This window comes from Notolabrus celidotus, chromosome 12 (assembly GCF_009762535.1).
Source record: "Notolabrus celidotus isolate fNotCel1 chromosome 12, fNotCel1.pri, whole genome shotgun sequence".
Classification (NCBI taxonomy): Eukaryota; Metazoa; Chordata; class Actinopteri; order Labriformes; family Labridae; genus Notolabrus; species Notolabrus celidotus.
This window is the reverse complement of record NC_048283.1, coordinates 34,049,397-34,068,225: the sequence shown is the minus strand read 5'-3', so window position 1 is coordinate 34,068,225 and position 18,829 is coordinate 34,049,397. Positions and strand designations below refer to the sequence as shown.

The following is an 18,829-nucleotide window of genomic DNA, read 5'->3' as shown; positions in this document are numbered from 1 at the left end:
AGGTCTGTTTCAGGGCACCCTTCGTGACTGTTTTAAGGTCTGTTTCAGAGCACCCTTAGTGACTGTTTTAAGGTCTGTTTCAGGGCACCCTTAGAGACTGTTTTAAGGTCTGTTTCAGGGCACCCTTAGTGACTGTTTTAAGGTCTGTTACAGGGCACCCTTAGTGAATGTTTTAAGGTCTGTTTCAGGGCACCCTTAGTGACTGTTTTAAGGTCTGTTTCAGAGCACCCTTAGTGACTGTTTTAAGGTCTGTTTCAGGGCACCCTTAGTGACTGTTTTAAGGTCTGTTTCAGGGCACCCTTAGTGACTGTTTTAAGGTCTGTTTCAGGGCACCTTTAGTGACTGTTTTAAGGTCTGTTTCAGGGCACCCTTAGTGACTGTTTTAAGGTCTGTTTCAGGGCACCTTTAGTGACTGTTTTAAGGTCTGTTTCAGGGCACCCTTAGTGACTGTTTTAAGGTCTGTTTCAGGGCACCCTTAGAGACTGTTTTAAGGTCTGTTTAAGGGCACCCTTAGAGACTGTTTTAAGGTCTGTTTCAGGGCACCCTTAGAGACTGTTTTAAGGTCTGTTTCAGGGCACCCTTAGTGACTGTTTTAAGGTCTGTTTCAGGGCAGCCTTAGTGACTGTTTTAAGGTCTGTTTCAGGGCACCCTTAGAGACTGTTTTAAGGTCTGTTTCAGGGCACCCTTAGTGACTGTTTTAAGGTCTGTTTCAGGGCACCCTTAGTGACTGTTTTAAGGTCTGTTTCAGAGCACCCTTAGTGACTGTTTTAAGGTCTGTTTTAGGGCACCCTTAGTGACTGTTTTAAGGTCTGTTTCAGGGCACCCTTAGAGACTGTTTTAAGGTCTGTTTTAGGGCACCCTTAGTGACTGTTTTAAGGTCTGTTTCAGGGCACCCTTAGAGACTGTTTTAAGGTCTGTTTCAGAGCACCCTTAGAGACTGTTTTAAGGTCTGTTTCAGGGCACCTTTAGTGACTGTTTTAAGGTCTGTTTCAGAGCACCCTTAGTGACTGTTTTAAGGTCTGTTTTAGGGCACCCTTAGTGACTGTTTTAAGGTCTGTTTCAGGGCACCCTTAGAGACTGTTTTAAGGTCTGTTTTAGGGCACCCTTAGTGACTGTTTTAAGGTCTGTTTCAGGGCACCCTTAGAGACTGTTTTAAGGTCTGTTTCAGAGCACCCTTAGAGACTGTTTTAAGGTCTGTTTCAGGGCACCCTTAGTGACTGTTTTAAGGTCTGTTTCAGAGCACCCTTAGTGACTGTTTTAAGGTCTGTTTTAGGGCACCCTTAGTGACTGTTTTAAGGTCTGTTTCAGAGCACCCTTAGTGACTGTTTTAAGGTCTGTTTTAGGGCACCCTTAGTGACTGTTTTAAGGTCTGTTTCAGGGCACCCTTAGAGACTGTTTTAAGGTCTGTTTTAGGGCACCCTTAGTGACTGTTTTAAGGTCTGTTTCAGGGCACCCTTAGAGACTGTTTTAAGGTCTGTTTCAGAGCACCCTTAGTGACTGTTTTAAGGTCTGTTTCAGGGCACCCTTAGAGACTGTTTTAAGGTCTGTTTCAGGGCACCCTTAGTGACTGTTTTAAGGTCTGTTTCAGAGCACCCTTAGTGACTGTTTTAAGGTCTGTTTCAGGGCACCCTTAGTGACTGTTTTAAGGTCTGTTTCAGAGCACCCTTAGTGACTGTTTTAAGGTCTGTTTCAGGGCACTCTTAGAGACTGTTTTAAGGTCTGTTTCAGGGCACCCTTAGTGACTGTTTTAAGGTCTGTTTCAGGGCACTCTTAGAGACTGTTTTAAGGTCTGTTTCAGGGCACCCTTAGAGACTGTTTTAAGGTCTGTTTCAGAGCACCCTTAGAGACTGTTTTAAGGTCTGTTTCAGAGCACCCTTAGTGACTGTTTTAAGGTCTGTTTCAGAGCACCCTTAGAGACTGTTTTAAGGTCTGTTTCAGGGCACCCTTAGTGACTGTTTTAAGGTCTGTTTCAGGGCACCCTTAGTGACTGTTTTAAGGTCTGTTTCAGGGCACCCTTAGTGACTGTTTTAAGGTCTGTTTCAGGTCACCCTTAGTGACTGTTTTAAGGTCTGTTTCAGAGCACCCTTAGAGACTGTTTTAAGGTCTGTTTCAGGGCACCCTTAGTGACTGTTTTAAGGTCTGTTTCAGGGCACCCTTAGTGACTGTTTTAAGGTCTGTTTCAGAGCACCCTTAGAGACTGTTTTAAGGTCTGTTTCAGAGCACCCTTAGAGACTGTTTTAAGGTCTGTTTCAGGGCACCCTTAGTGACTGTTTTAAGGTCTGTTTCAGAGCACCCTTAGTGACTGTTTTAAGGTCTGTTTCAGAGCCCCCTTAGTGACTGTTTTAAGGTCTTTTTCAGAGCACCCTTAGTGACTGTTTTAAGGTCTGTTTCAGGGCACCCTTAGAGACTGTTTTAAGGTCTGTTTCAGGGCACCCTTAGAGACTGTTTTAAGGTCTGTTTCAGGGCACTCTTAGAGACTGTTTTAAGGTCTGTCTTTTCTCTGTTATTAAACTCAGCTGATGTTAAGTTTCGGTTAAGTCCGAGCCGCTGCAGCGTCCAATCAGTGAGTGATATTCAATAAGGGGGCGTGTCTGTCAGAGAAAAGACTTCCGCAAAGTCTGCTCTCGTGTTTCCTCGATTATCCTTCCTCGGATCAGTCTCCTCGCTCCTCTCTCCTCCAGGAGCGTTTAGAGCTCTGGGACGCAAGTTAAAATGGCGTGTCAGTAAGTACTTCCGGTTCGAGCGAGGAGACTGCAGTTTAGAGCTTTGAGATGCACCCTTAGTGTGAGGTAAAGAGGCGGAGTTTGAGCCTCCTTGCTAACAGCTGTGTTCCTGCCTGTCAATCAAGTCAGTCATGTCCTTATTTGGGCAAAACTCATACTCTTTATATCTTCTGTACTGTCGTGTTAGAAAAAATTCACCCCCATACAGTGTGTCCTGATAAAGAAATGAGCGACGTAGACTGAAGCTGTTTTTTGAACCAGGCTGTAAACATGTTTATTTCTGCTGTAAAGATCGTCTTCTTTGAATGGGTGTGTATGTGGTTTCCTGTGTTTCTGCAGCCAGCCTCAAGTGGATTCTCAATGAATTGCAGTTTATAACACTTCAGGGGTTCATATTTTGAGACCGGAGGTTGCTGCTTGACTCATGCAGACATTGGTATAATGGATCATCTTTCTTAAAATTAGGGTGGTAAATTTGACCCTGTCTGCAGTGGTACATGTTGGTTCTCTGGCCTGTATGTTAAGAAAATGGCCAAGCCAGGGCACTGGTGGCCTAGTGGTCTAAGCGCCACACATACAGAGGCTACAGTCTTCGTCACAGGGGTCGCCGGTTCAATTCCAGGCCAGTCGACCATTTCCTGCATGCATTCCCCCACTCTCTACTCCCCACATTTCCTGTCTCTCTTCAGCTGTCCTATCAAATAAAGGCAAAAAGGCACAAAATATAACTTTAATGAAATAAAAAAGAAAGTGGCCAAGCTGACCAGCGCCCCTGTGAGTAATACAAGTACTACTGACAAGCACCTCAAACAGCTTCTCTTCTCATTATACTCACAGGGATGCTGGTTCCTGGTATCTCATACAACCTCACTTACAAAACATCCCATTTATGGTTCAGTAAGAGATAAGAGCAAAAGGTGTCAAGGCTCTGTTGGTTAAATGAATGTTGTTGATGTTTGTTAACAACAATAGCATCCCAATGTATAAATTGAATGAGATAAAAGTACCCCTTTATCTCTACCCATACACTATATAACCAAAAGTCCGGAGGCTTTCATTCAGTGTTTGAAGGTTGTAGTTTCACCCTCTCAAACACTCAAAGTGTCCTTGTGCTCAGCTGTGAATTTATCTTAGTCTACCACTTTAGAGTTCATTTCACTTCAGATATAGTTACTTGAAGGAAACCAGTAAGTACTTAAGAGTTGACTGAAGAGGAAATTTCATCAACCAACTTTTGGAAAAGTGTCAATCCTCTGAAAGTGTAACGTTTAGTCACTGATAACTTGTCTGCTTGTCACTCCCTGTCAGCAGTGGTAAGTACACTTGACTCAAAATGATTGTGGTGAACTCTGGATATTAGACAGATAGTGTGTATCCCCATAAAAAAGAAAGAAAGAGAAAAACAGTTAAATTTGCCCAAACACAAGTTTTATATGAAAGTCAGCATTTTTCAAGGTAAGAGCAGCAATTCAAGTGTAACAGCTATTCCAGCATGATTTGTTCCAGAGAATTTTCTAAGAAGTTATACAGCTATATCAGTATTACATTGTTACAAAAATATAAATCATCTAAGTCTCAAATTAAGTGAAAAACAACCTGATTGAAGTGAAAGAGCAGCAAAGTACAGAAAATGACAAAACACACTGAAAACAGAAAGAGTATGACAGACATTCAAATATGTACCAATCAAGGAAAATAGTTCTTATATACAGAATAAAACCAACAAGTAGAACATGAAATGAGTTGTTTTAAGAGTGCGTGTACAGTAAGACCTTTCAAGTAAGATGTGAGGAGGAATGAGAGAGCAAGGGGTGTGACGATCTTTCCCTTTTCTGAGAGCAGGATTCAGGACTAAAAGAACATTTCACAGACAAAGTGTATCTTGGCCGAACAGATTTCCTCTCATATGTTGTGATTTTATCTGTGGCTTCTGAAGAACATTCAGTTATGTAACAAGTCACACTTCCTTTCTCAGCAATCCCTTGATATGTTCATTTAAGTGTCCGGGCTCCAAGTTTCCAAGATTCAACGACATAAGGACCAGGTTCACGTGGAAGAAATGCAAAAATCAAGCTCATGGTTTTGATACCAAGAAATGCATGTGTGTGTTTTTAACACGTTACAAAACTATGTCACAATACGTGCCCATTATTCAATTTTCAAACTTTTATGTTAAGAAATGATCTAGTGATACTTTTGAAATGCATTTCATTCAATTAAATTCAAGGTATATATGGCGATCTCAGTGACCTGCCATTTATGCTTACAGTCCTTCCTAAAGCATTTTAGTAGACAGAGAGCAAAGTACTACATTTTAGAACTAGAGTTCACTTTGAGAAGAAACGTCAGTGGTTCTTTCAGTGCTAGTGGTATTTATGTTTTTAAGTTTTCTACTGTTACATTAAGTACAAATGTATTTTTTAAAGGGTCAGTTTTTTGGTTTATAGTGTCCTAGACTAAAGTTTAACATTTGCTGTCAGTGTTTTGCAACTGAACCAATATATAACACAAGGAACAATTCGGACTGTCCTCTGAATACTGTTGGGTTAAGGCTGATTTATACTTCTGCATCGCCCCTGAGCACCACTTACTTGTGTGTTGATGTGTCCGTGACGCGCAGCAGTTCTCCACCGAAACGCCTGAGGTCAGTGTGGTCTCTCTGATAGCCGGATAGCCCGCTACGATCTCTGTTTCCTTTTCCACAGCGATTCAGAGCGTGTTCTGTTAATCTACAGCTGATACATGTTGCTGTTTATCATACAGACATGATTACATGAAGAATAGAGAGGAGAAATACACGGCAGATGAGCGGCCAATGAGCAGGGATCCCGGAAGTGCTGTAAATGTTAAGTGTTGTTTGTTGCAGTAGCTCTCTCTTCATTGTCCTTTTTTCGACTTTTTTTCATGTCTGTTTAGTTATTATGTATTTGGAGCCTGTCATGACTTTTAATGACTCATTTGTTGGCCATAAACACCAAAACTGACTAGGTTTGCAGTGAAGTTTTTACTATTTTACTATTTTTGTTCCTGTGTGAGATTCTGCACGTAACTATAGCCACATTGATCAGCTGTTAGCAGCCGTAGCATGTCAATGCTAAGCCTGATGTTCCCTGCAAGCTGAGGAGAAGGAGGCAATGATGATGTGCTAATACTGAGGTGTAAGCTAAGAAAAGACGATGTCGACCTGTCCTTCCACCCACCGTTATGGAGAATGTAAGATCTATCTACGATAAGGCAGATATGAATCTCTCGTGTAACCATGGTCGCACTGTTTACACTCGGGACCAGCTGTTAGCTTTCCGTAGCATGGCGATGCTAACCGGTGCGAGGCCCGATCTGCCCCGCGAGCTGAAGAGGAGGAAGCGAGGACGACGTGCCGGTGCAGCACTGCGAGCTAAGAAGAGATGGTGGATTTCAGAAGATGCAAGCCCCCTCCTCCCACACCAGTGGACATCCAGGGAACGGACATTGAGATTGTGAAATCTTACAAGTACCTGGGTGTTCACCTGAACAATAAACTGGACTGGTCAGACAACTCAAATGCGCTGTACAAGAAGGGACAAAGCAGACTCTTTCTGCTCAGGAGACTCAGGTCATTTGGTGTGGAGGGGGCTCTTCTGAAGTCCTTCTTTGACTCTGTGGTGGCATCAGCCATATTCTTTGGAGTGGTCTGCTGGGGAAAGAGCATCTCTGCTGCTGACAGGAAGAAGCTGAACAGACTGGTGAAGAAGGCCAGCTCTGTCCTGGGCTGCCCACTGGACCCTGTGGAGGTGGTGGTTGACAGGAGGATGATAGCAAAGCTATCTTCTCTGATGGACAACACCTCACACCCTCTCCAGGAGACCATAACAACACTACGGAGCTCGTTCAGTGACAGACTACTTCACCCGCGGTGTCTCACAGAGAGATACCACAGGTCTTTTCTTCCTGTAGTGGTCAGACTCTATAACCAATAATATATATATGTATACAGTATATATGTTGTAAGATATGCTTATTTTTTACCTCTTTAATTTAAATTGCTAATAACTTTTTAATAATTGATACTTTATAGGGTCTTGTTTGCTTTATATTTTTTTGCACTGTCTACTCTGTTACTGTGACTCTTGAATTTCCCCGTTGTGGGACGAGTAAAGGACTATCTTATCTTATCTTATCTTATCTTAAATGCGGGAAATACAAGCCGCAGAGAGGACCAATCAAAGCGCTTTCGGTCCGCGTCGATTCTATGCGTAGTTACATTTTGGAGGAGGTGCACGTCAGCTACGTGCGTAGGCCTCTGAGTAGGTACGGGAGCTACGCGGACCTCCGGCGTAGGCTACGACGTCGATTCGACACAGAAGTATAAATCAGCCTTTAGGGTTAGGGTATGTGTGTGTCATCAAACTGATCCCTTACATTATCATCTTAGTTTTAGAGTGCTACAAAGTTCATCGTACTATTTACAGTAACTCTCATGATTAACTGTGTGAGAGCAAAACAGCAGCCAGAGCATCACAACAGCTACAGAGCTCCTTGTCCTCTGATACTTGTGTTACCTTGTGCATACAGCCTGTAGTGCAGAGGTGTCAGAGCAGAGACAGATCATGCCCTAAAACTCCAGCTCCTCTGGAAGGGCTGGAAAGGTTTCTTGAGGTTGAAGAACATGAGGTGAGGCTTGAGTCGAGGGGTTTTCTCAGGTATGACGGCGGCTTTGCTTTCCTCAGTGGGAAATCGATTGCGGTAGACGTCTGGGTATGACCTCTGAAACTGAGGAGGCAGGGATATGACTCATTACTGTATAATATATGCAAATCAAAGTCATACTGATGCTGCTGAGGGATTCGAGGATCACAGGTCTTAACTTCTTGAAACATACTGAACACAAGTCTATGGAGGCACGTTCAGACAGATCCTTCTGACAAGTTGCAATGTTGCAATTTAGCCAGTTCACACAGAAGAACTGTGTTTATCAGAATAAACCCCTTGAGATGTGTCATCTCATTTTAGAGGGGTCCCAAAATACACAAATTCAAATTGATCACATTGATGTATCTGTAATATTGTATAGACAATTGACAAAAACAAAACTATGTTGAGTCTATTGATCAAACAGAGAATGTAAGCTTACATTTCCATTACCAGAGGTTCTGTTACAAATGTGAGTCACGACTGGTTTTAATTAGTGTGTGTACAATGTATGGATCTTCCAACCAATTTTCATGTCATTCTGATGGAATTATCAAGTCCAAAGGTGAGAAAATACTCCAAAACAGTCCATATCGAGTACTATTTATTCAACACAGCTAAACACAGGGCCTAAGAGTCTTGGGGAAAACAATGTTAGTTTGGGTTTTTCCTAGTGTGGCTGTTGTTTGCAGAACTAGTCCTACCAGCTAGAGGTGTAACGATTCATCTACTACATCTATGTATCCATTTATATTCCTATGATCCGACTACATCGATCTGTGGTTGGCAAGTTGGCCTTACAGACGACATATATTGATCTAACATCGTTTTAAAAGGTAATAAATCGATTGTATCCATACTAGGAAATAACACATTGGATTTAAGCACAGCAGACTTTATATGGATGTGGTTTTTTTGCACTTTTAATGATAAAGACATTAAACGTTACTCTATTCAGGCTGCCTGTCTGTGACGTCAATGCCACACAAAACAGCATGGCGGATGGCAGAGGAGAAGCCGGCGAGCGAGAAGTTATCAAGCCATCATTGCGGTCCAGTGTGTGGAAACACTTTGGCTTTTGCAAAGACGGAGATATTCTAAATAAGCTGTCATATTCAATATTGAATACTGAAAACGAGAGCAGAAAAGGTTAACCTCCTGTTAATTCAACCTGAGGTGTTCTTCAAATAAAATAATGAATGCATTTGCAATTAATTGTTGTTTACTTGTTTGTTTATATCCATAATTAATTTATACCTGGTTCCCTTACAATAAACAACAGGAATCTAGGACTCTCCAGTATCAAGGCCTTTATTTCACAGTCACACTGGTTGAATTTTTGCCTCAAAAGTTAATGAGTCGATTTCAAGTCACTGAATCAGGTTTCCTGTGCTGGTTGCGCACTGTTCCAGTCGAGTGTTTATGTGCCAGTTTAACCTGACACAGCCTAATAACAACTTAATCTCTATTTTCTGTGGATTGAACTACTGGCAAACCACGCCGTGCTCCTAGATGTCATTTGCACCTGTTTACATCCTTGTAGTAGTAGAGCATTATAGCATGGCAGAAGCCAGCGATGGGAGCTACAGCCCTAGTGGTGGGTGGCTGCGCTACAGCTTAGACACAACATATAAATGATACATTTTTAATTATAAATCTACAGCAACAAAAATATTAATAGTTTGTTTAGCCTGCTGCTAATTCTGATATAGACAAGCAAGGATGATGGCATCCCTAGTTCAGTGAGACAGTAATTCAATTGTCTCATATCTTATCTTACCAGCACATCACCAGAGCAGAACTAACAATTAGAAAAACATTGAAACTTGCATTGCAACTTTGAATAAAAGCTGCCGCAAAATTAGGCATTTAAGGCTGCAACAATAACAGCAAAACAAAGCCTCTAAAATCCTGGAGGGGCTGATTAATGGCTCATAGTTCATTTTAAAGCATTTGGCAGAAGCACTCTCTGATTTTTCTGTTTGCCCATCAAGATTTCTAATTAGAACCACATCACTAAGATCTCCATTTAGTGCCCTTTCTCTTTAAACGTGTCCCTTTCCAACAAGTAGAGGCGTACCTGTTTGAGTCTTTTCTTCTTGTCCTTGGCGGGCAGTTCTGTGTCTGCAATCAGGCCTTCGAGCAGCTGCTGCAAGGGGGTCTGAGTTCCGATCACCTTCTGCTCCTCGGAGTCCACCCTGCTGATCTGTTTACAGAAGGCTGGAGATGAACTGAAGTCTGTATCGGAGCCTGCGTATTTGATCTGATGGAAGGAACGAGGGAGGTGTAAGATGGATGTACATTTCAAGAGGTGTTACACAAAAACTATCATATGCTTGATCCTCCTTTTTTCTGTCATACATTAAGTAAATGGAATGTATTTACCACATCAGTCCTTGGTGTTATTTTGGAGAAATAGGCTTCTATCAAGATTTACTTTTCTGTTCAGTGTGTGATGTGTACGCTTGAGCAGCCAATGTTGGGCTACAACAATGAAATCTAACAGGCCTTTATTTTGCTGGACAAACGGTGTTTGTACAGTCTGTGTTCTCCACATTCTGTTAATTCCAGACAAAGAAAACCAGCATGTACATCAATATGAACCAACTGTGCTCATAGAAATAAAAGAAAAGTCCTCTGTGTAAGAAGAACGACTGCTCAAGCACAAAATCTCCAAGTGCTCTTGCAGGGTTTCCAAGTATTACCAACCAACGCAGCAGACACGCATATAACCCTCCTCTGCCTGCTCCTGTGATGACTCACTACAGTTCCCCATGTTTCTAATGTGGCCTTATTGTTTGTTCATAGAAATCCTACTTCAGTTTCTGCAGCGTTACATTAAGAGTACAGGGTAACCTTGCATCAAAGGGGAATAAACATTATTAATGAAAGAACTCCAGACTGTGCCGCTGATCTTAATACCTATGATACCCTAAGCAACAGATAGAAAAGCAGGTACAGGAACATCAGGGAAAGTATCGTCACTGAATATTAGATTCATATTCATTTAATAATATGAACAGAAATATTTATGATGCGGTAAACAGGACTGCGGTTTGGAGAGCCTCAAGCTTCTGTGACAAGTGTTTTCCTCTCACATTACCACATCAACCACAGTACATCCAGATTCTATGAAGCTTTACTAATATCTGAACGTATCAGTGACTGCGCCTCTTCTCCACATTTAGTGCTCAGCAAAATGATGGAAACAAGCTGGAACATTATTTCCAGAATGATGGCCAGATATGGCTCAGAGCTTGAGAGGCAGCAGAAAAATGGTTGCAGTGTGATCACACCATCACGTACTGTCACTGCTAGGGGTGTAATGATTAATTAAAGTACTCCAGAACAGTCCATATCGAGTACTATTTATTCAACACAGCTAAACACGGGGCCTAAGAGTCTTGGGGAAAACAATGTTAGTTTGTTTTTTTCCTAGTGTGGCTGTTATTTGCAGAACTAGTCCTACCAGCTAGAGGTGTAATGATTCATCTACTACATCGACGTATCCATTTATATTCCTACGATCCGACTACATCGATCTGTGCTCGACAAGTTGGCTTTCCAGACGACATATATTGATCTAACATCGTTTTAAAAGGGAATACATAAATTTTATGGATACTAGGAAATAACACATTGGATTTAAGCACGGCAGACTTTATATGGATGTGTTGTGTTTTTTTGCATTTTTAATGATAAAAATGTTAAACGTTACTCAATTCAGGCTGCCTGTCTGTGACGTCATCGCCACGTGCCAGCAGACAGCAAAACAGCATAGCGGATGGCAGAGGAGAAGCCGGCGAGCGAGAGATCATCAAGCCACCATTGAGGTCCAGTCTGTGGAAACACTTTGGCTTTTGCAAAGACGGAGATTTTCTAAATAAGTCGCTCGCTGTTTGTAGGATATGTAAAGGTCAAGTAAAGTTACCACGGCAACACTCTAAATCTATCCAACCACCTACTAAGGCACCATGGGATTTCACACAACGCCGTCCGTCCAGGCACCTCTTGCAGCGTTCATCAAGGTAACATCAGCTCTGCAGAAGCCTCAGGCCTCACGAGCATGTTTAGTCAGAGACTAGGACAAAACTCGGCACGGGGAAAAACATCACGACAACAATTGCCAAGTTTATCTGCAAAGACATGCGACCCTACAGTGTGGTTGGAAATCCGGGGCTCTGTGAAATGATTTAAACATTGGAGCCATGGGACCAGATACCGAGCCGACCACTCTTCTCAGAAAAGGTTATTACTGCATTGTATGAAAGTATTAAGAATTATGTTGTATTATTTTTATGTTGACAAACAAAAGCAGAACTAGCAGGTAAACCTACTGTTCAAATGTTGGTTGCACTTACTGAACTTTTATTGAAAATTAGTGGTGCAACGGATCATGGTTGATCCGTGATCCGTACGGATGCCTCTCCACGGTTCGGCACGGACGTGGTCCGCGGACCGGTTGATGAAAAAAGTTGCGCGTGTTCACGTGATGACCGCATGTTCAATCCACACTCACTCGTCAAGCGCAGCGGTAGTCATGGTAAGTGAAGGAGCAGAGGAACTTGAAAAACCTCCTGCATCTTGTAAGTCACATGTATGGGAGCATTTTGGTTTCCCTGTGAAATACACTGAATGCTGAATGTGCTTGAGCCACGTTATGAAATTCCGTTGCGCACCCACTAGACCAGAGGCCGTCAATACGCGGGCCGCGGGCCGCTTCCGGCCGCCTATTTGTGGCCCCCGAACTGTTATTCCTTCACTCTGTGTTTTGGTCGGGTCACCTTGTGTTTACCGGGACTTGTCTCCATGTCAACGATACGCAGACAGCCTGTTAATGGGTCAATTAGAGTCCAACGCTGCGAGTGAAATCTTTAACATTCACTTTCGTTTATTGAGCAGTTCACATATTGGCACTTTGCCAGCTGTAGGACCCTAGAATAAAACGGTGTGTTCCAAGTTTGCAGCTCAAAGAAAAGTGGACGGTGAAAATCAACGATTGAAAGAAGAATGGAGTGAATCTTTTGAAGTTCCTCTGCTCCTTCACTTGCCATGCCATGAAATGCAGTGAATGAGGTAGGACTGGGCCCACAGATAGGGTGCTTTGCACAAGCAGTACATTTTGAGTTGAAACTTGTTTTTATTTTATTGGCAAAAGTTTAAAAGTGTTTTACAAAATAACTGGAGGGACAAAGTTGTATTTGTCTTTTTTCTTTTTTTTTGCTGATCCGAAAAATGATCCGATCCATGACTCAAAACCGTGATCCGATCCGAACCGTGAGTTTTTTGATCCGTTGCACCCCTATTGAAAATGTATAGAATATTGAAAACGGGAGCAGAAAAGGTTAACCTCCTGTTAATTCAACCTGAAGTGTTGGTTGCACTTTCTCCAAATAAATGAATGAATGCATTTGCCATAAATTGTTGTTTACTTGTTTTATATCCATTATTAATTTATACCTGATTCCCTTACAAGAAACAACAGGAATCTAGGACTGTCCAGTATCAAGGGATTTATTTCACAGTCACACTGGTTGAATTTTTGGCTAAAAGATACTGAATCGATTTCAAGTCACTGAATCGTTCCGGATCATATTGTTCTAAATGAACCAATATCGTCCTTTGATCGTATCGACAACCATGAATCATGATAGGAATTGAATCGTAGTTAAAAAGAATCGTTACACCCCTAGTCACTGCTCATCAGTCATTCACTAATGAGCTGTAACTGCTCTGAGTTTACGGACCTGGACCCTTTTGAGGTGGGACAGGTGCTCCTCAACCTGGTGACGCAGCTTGGAGGGAACTTGGAAGATGGTGTTGTGGTGCTCCATCATGAAGGTCACCAGTTTGGTGGCAAGCAGCTCGTCCAGGTCCATCTCATCAACAGAGCCCAGGACGCAGTGAGAAAACATCTGCACCATCTGGAGAGGGCGCATAACAGGAGAGGGATCAGAGGCCAGCAGTACTTCAGTCCACAGTTACACTTATTACATTAATATTAAAGATGTTTGAGGAGGATCTGTTGAATACATCCAAAGTAATGACAGAAAAGACAACTTTTGCTTTTAATATTGGAATTTTGAATGCACACAGTGTTCAGACTGATATTAGTTTGAGCTTGAAGTGATTATCATGACAGTTCATATTTAATCAAGTCTGAGTAGCTCATAAAGTATAAAGATTAGACATGGTGTGAACTATCACTGATTCATGCAAACATGAGGAGAGAAACGCAGTGTATTTATTCCCTTCTCATTCTTTCCCACCTCTGCAAAGTTTCCCTTTCTTTTTGCTTTTATGGACTTTACTTGTTCAAGCTTTGTCAAGAGTCATTTCTGGAGTGTCTTATTGCTTCTGTAACCTTTAGTATTCCAGGGATAGTCTCCTCTTGATGCGACATAAATCTGTGGAGACAGTGACCCAAGTCTGAGGCCATTGTTGATGAACACGCTCTGTATCCCTGAATAAACAACACACTCAGTTTTCATTTCATCCAAGTCAGACCGGCTAGACTGAGGCAGGCAGATTGATGAAATCCAGACTGGAGGAATAAAATAACCTCTAGAAGGATATGTGAATGCACAAACTTTCAACCTCCACCCAGCATGTTAGGAGAAACATCTTTGCCCATCTAGCAGCTAATAAATGGCTTTGCTTCTGATTATACATGCGACTGAAACTCATCCTCAGTGTGATCAAGATTGAAAAACTGAGGTATGACAGAGACCATGTTTGACAAAAAATTACAAAGATTATATTTTTACAGTTGGACCCATGTTCCATCTGTTTACATAAACACAGAAGGCTGTGTAACTTATACTCCAGCAAGTTAGTAGAGAAAGCTCCAAAATGTTGGCTTCACTTGTGATAGCTGTTGTTTCGTCCATGGTTTCATGCAGTCTATGATCCTGTCCTTGCCAACAAGCAGACTAAAGGCTGTTTTATACTTCTGTGTTGCCCCTACGCAGCAGGGGTCGAGGCAGACGTGAGCACCACTGACATGAGCACCGCATACGTTTGCGTCTGTGTCCTTGTCACGCAGCAATTCTGTCCTTAAGTTTCCTCTGGAAACATTTCAGTTGTGTTGTGGTCTTTGCAGCATGTTTTTCTAATGTGTTGTGTTGTGGTCTTTGCAGCATGTTTTTCTAATGTGTTGTGTTGTGGTCTTTGCAGCATGTTTTTCTAATGTGTTGTGTTGTGGTCTTTGCAGTGCGTTTATCTAATGTATTGTGTTGTGGTCTTTGCAGTGTGTTTTTCTAATGTGTTGTGTTGTGGTCTTTGCAGTGCGTTTATCTAATGTATTGTGTTGTGGTCTTTGCATTGCAGCATGTTTTTCTAATGTGTTATGTTGTGGTCTTTGCAGCATGTTTTTCTAATGTGTTGTGTTGTGGTCTTTGCAGTGTGTTTTTCTAATGTGTTGTGTTGTGGTCTTTGCAGTGTGTTTTTCTAATGTGTTGTGTTGTGGTCTTTGCAGTGTGTTTTTCTAATGTATCGTGTTGTGGTCTTTGCAGTGTGTTTTTCTAATGTATTATGTTGTGGTCTTTGCAGTGTGTTTTTCTAATGTATTGTGTTGTGGTCTTTCCAGTGTGTTTTTCTAATGTGTTGTGGTTTTTGCAGCATGTTTTTCTAATGTGTTGTGTTGTGGTCTTTGCAGCATGTTTTTCTAATGTGTTGTGTTGTGGTTTTTGCAGCATGTTTTTCTAATGTGTTGTGTTGTGGTCTTTGCAGCATGTTTTTCTAATGTGTTGTGTTGTGGTCTTTGCAGCATGTTTTTCTAATGTGTTGTGTTGTGGTTTTTGCAGCATGTTTTTCTAATGTATTGTGTTGTGGTCTTTGCATTGCAGCATGTTTTTCTAATGTGTTATGTTGTGGTCTTTGCAGCATGTTTTTCTAATGTGTTGTGTTGTGGTCTTTGCAGCACGTTTTTCTAATGTATTGTGTTGTGGTCTTTGCAGTGTGTTTTTCTAATGTATTGTGTTGTGGTCTTTGCAGTGTGTTTTTCTAATGTATTGTGTTGTGGTCTTTGCAGTGCGTTTATCTAATGTATTGTGTTGTGGTCTTTGCATTGCAGCATGTTTTTCTAATGTGTTATGTTGTGGTCTTTGCAGCATGTTTTTCTAATGTGTTGTGTTGTGGTTTTTGCAGCATGTTTTTCTAATGTATTGTGTTGTGGTCTTTGCAGCACGTTTTTCTAATGTATTGTGTTGTGGTCTTTGCAGTGTGTTTTTCTAATGTATTGTGTTGTGGTCTTTGCAGTGTGTTTTTCTAATGTATTGTGTTGTGGTCTTTGCAGTGTGTTTTTCTAATGTATTGTGTTGTGGTCTTTGCAGTGTGTTTTTCTAATGTATTGTGTTGTGGTCTTTCCAGTGGGTTTTTCTAATGTATTGTGTTGTGGTTTTTCCAGTGTGTTTTTCTAATGTATTGTGTTGTGGTCTTTGCAGCCCGTTTTCTAAATTTTGCGCATGTGTTGTCAAATTGATGAAGCTGTTCTCTTAATTTGCTTGTGTTTTGTCTTTTTGCTTGTGTTTTCTCAAGTTGCAGTGCTGTGAGCTCTCAGGGCCACCGTAGCCATCAGCTGACCTGCTATCTAATTATCGGCCCTGTCTGTCAACTACTAGTAACAAGTGCTTGCAAGCATTATAGAATGAAAATTTACACATGTAATTTTTTTGTCCCCAAATACAAGCAACAGCCAGTTGGAACCAAATGTGTAAGGACTTAAAATTAGCCTTCTCTCTTATTATTCCATACCCTGTTTTCAAGAAAGAGAGAAGTTTGTCCTCCTCCTGAAAACATTGCCCTGCATCCTAATGACTTATTAAAAAGGTAGGAAGGATTCTGAACAAACAGTGTTCCCCACGGCTTCTCTCCGACCGTCCGCCTGCATGTTTTCTGTTTGTAGTCCCGTGGTGACACTTTGTGAGAAGTGTTCCTTTCACCTTTAAAATCCAATACAAAGAAAACAAAGCAACTAAACTCATCTCGCTCAGTGTAAAATGTTGTAGGCTACAAGCTTTAGAACGGTGGTGCAAGGGCTTATTTGATTTAAAATAGTAACAGCCTTTTTTTCCAGTTTCCTTTGAAACATATTATAGTGACATTACTCCGTTTAGCTGTCTGTTCCTCTCCTCGATCGTCTCCTGCCTCTTTGTTTATCCTTTTTGTTTGTGGTGGCTTCACGCCGGGAATGTGTCGCCACATCCTCCTCGAAATGTTCTTCCCGCCGTGCTTCATCAAGCAAATGGAATGAATAGAACTCCAGTAGCTGACGTTACACCGTTCCAGACGTACCAAATCACAACACAAGTACAGCGCGTCGCAAGGGTCAAAATAGCTTGACAGTCGGCAGAAATGGGCGAAAGTATGAAAACGAAACCTCACATGCAATACAACATTTTCCATCAGCCACTGGTGGGTGTGTGTTTTTTATCTATCATTGGCGCTTGGCATGGGTTTTAATTTTACACCCTGGGTGGTGCATATCCATATCCATATCCATATCATGATGCTCATTTACTGGATTTACCAAACCCCAAGTCATATTTGTCCTCAATTAACTAGCAGTAACAGAAATATGTAGCAAATAAGTGTCAGCCCTGGTTACCAGTGTGCGGGTAGCAATAGTGTCGTTGAGTGGAGGTAGGTGGGGATTCTGGCAGACCCGGGCCATGAGACGCAGTAAAAGCTGGAGGCGTCTTCGGTTTGGCGGCGGCAGTAAGAGAGTGCTGACTTGAAGAGCCTCAGTGGCCATCTCCTGCTCGTGCAGCAGGCCTGTAGAGTTACAACAAACAAAGAGTTCAGCTCCTGAGGGCAAACCCAGGCTACACAACATAAACACCAACACCAACTGCTGTTTTCATTTCTCTTGCACTGCACAAATATGAGCTCTGGAAACAAATCACACTCACTGAGTATGTTGACAAAGACTTCATATAGATGAAAAGTCAGCAGGGGCTCTTTGAGTCTCTGAAAGTAATCTCCTACTGTTCTCAGCACATCCCTCTCAAAACCCGGGTACACTGGCTGTTTGGTTTCATTGCCATTGGGCCCTGGGAAGAAAACAAATGCATTTTTAGTGCAAAACAAGGAATACAAAACTTCACTTTTTATGAAGCATGCATTTAACCCTAAGTTTACTTCTCCTATAGTCCCCCAAGTTAACGTATAAACTGCTAAATCAAAACAAAGATAGAAGTGTAGCTTCAGTGTATGAGTGCCCACCACTATATCAAGTTCACATGAGTTTCTGAGAGTGAGTAGATAATGTATACTTACAATTAGCAAGGCATTTCATTGCTGTTATCACCCAGTAGGGCATGTCCTCTGGAGATGCAAAGACACAAGTGAGTTATGACATTCCTGTAATTTGTCACAAACTGTTATTCTTCAACTGTGAATCAGTGCATCATACCTGCTTTATTGTCCAACACGACAATGCCCGTCTTATTAACCTTGAACACATTGTGAACGATGTGCTTGCTGTTCACATGCTTCGGGTTTAAAACTCCATCCAATGACTCCAGGCCCAATGCTCTCTGTAAACTACAAAACAGATAGAGAATCACAAATCTAGAGCAAGGGACCCAAGCAGTTGTCTCTGCATCCAAGATGTATCATATTAGAGTCTTTTTATTTGATCATAATATAAGCAGCTCTGTTTGGTAAGTGGTTATGTAGCAGCTAATGACAGCCTTGAGTCCTTGTTGTCAAAGTGATATAACATGCTTTCTAGCTCAGCAGTGAGAAAAATGACTCCTCTCAGAACGTACGATGGAAAGCTTCGCAGAGGTCAAAGACATGCTGATGCATAGCAGCTGTCAACAGCCTGACTGAACTGAACACTGGCTGTTTGAGAAAGACAGCTCAATCACAGTCCAGTGATGTGTTGAATTATACTTTTTCCCTTAAAGCCTCTGGAAACGTAAATGGAATATTTAAAATATAGAATATCACAATGTAATGTGTAATCAAGCTTCAACAAAGATCTGAGTGAAAATAAACATCCACAACTCTGAAAAAACATCTTATTTTACAGGTCAGAGCATTTCTCAGGAGTGGGCGTGGCCTAACTCTTTGATTGACAGGTCAAGAGAGAGTTCACAGCCTGCATGTTTGAGCCGTCTGGCTCTGAATCTAAAGACATCAAAACTCCAGAATCTGAAAATTATTCATTTACAATGGTCTCTGAGTGCTGAGTCACAAAATACTTCAGAATCAGGACTTATTAAATGGTGTGATGACTCAAAAATGTCTCACAAAAATCACTCGACATTTCCTTTGTTTTTAAGAACCAACCAGTCAAGGCACCAACTGTCATCAATGGATTTGGAGACAGTGAATCAGTATACTTACTCTGGCACAATTCTTGATGACAAACTGACTCACAGACTCTTTTTCTTGAGGAAGCTGACGGGGTTTAATGTTGACAGATCACT

General features: G+C 41.7%; 1 protein-coding gene across 4 annotated transcripts in view; it reads right to left on the bottom strand.

The window, feature by feature from the left end:
- Window positions 1–3,366: 3,366 nt before the first annotated feature.
- The window catches only part of depdc1b (DEP domain containing 1B), a 30,255-nt gene continuing 14,792 nt past the window's right edge, over window positions 3,367–18,829 (bottom strand). The window contains exons 5-12 of one of the 4 annotated variants that reach the window (XM_034697798.1): window positions 17,806–17,936; window positions 17,670–17,717; window positions 17,303–17,443; window positions 16,999–17,165; window positions 13,139–13,315; window positions 9,472–9,654; window positions 7,262–7,472; window positions 3,367–3,417 (exon numbers count right to left, since the gene is read on the bottom strand). In XM_034697798.1, the coding sequence (XP_034553689.1) occupies window positions 7,308–7,472; window positions 9,472–9,654; window positions 13,139–13,315; window positions 16,999–17,165; window positions 17,303–17,443; window positions 17,670–17,717; window positions 17,806–17,936 (1,012 nt within the window). In that variant the 3' untranslated portion in view covers window positions 3,367–3,417; window positions 7,262–7,307. Of the gene's footprint in view, window positions 3,418–4,132; window positions 7,473–9,471; window positions 9,655–13,138; window positions 13,316–16,998; window positions 17,166–17,302; window positions 17,444–17,669; window positions 17,718–17,805; window positions 17,937–18,829 lie in introns of those variants that run through there. The other 3 variants (XM_034697799.1, XM_034697800.1, XM_034697797.1) reach the window with 3 other exon arrangements.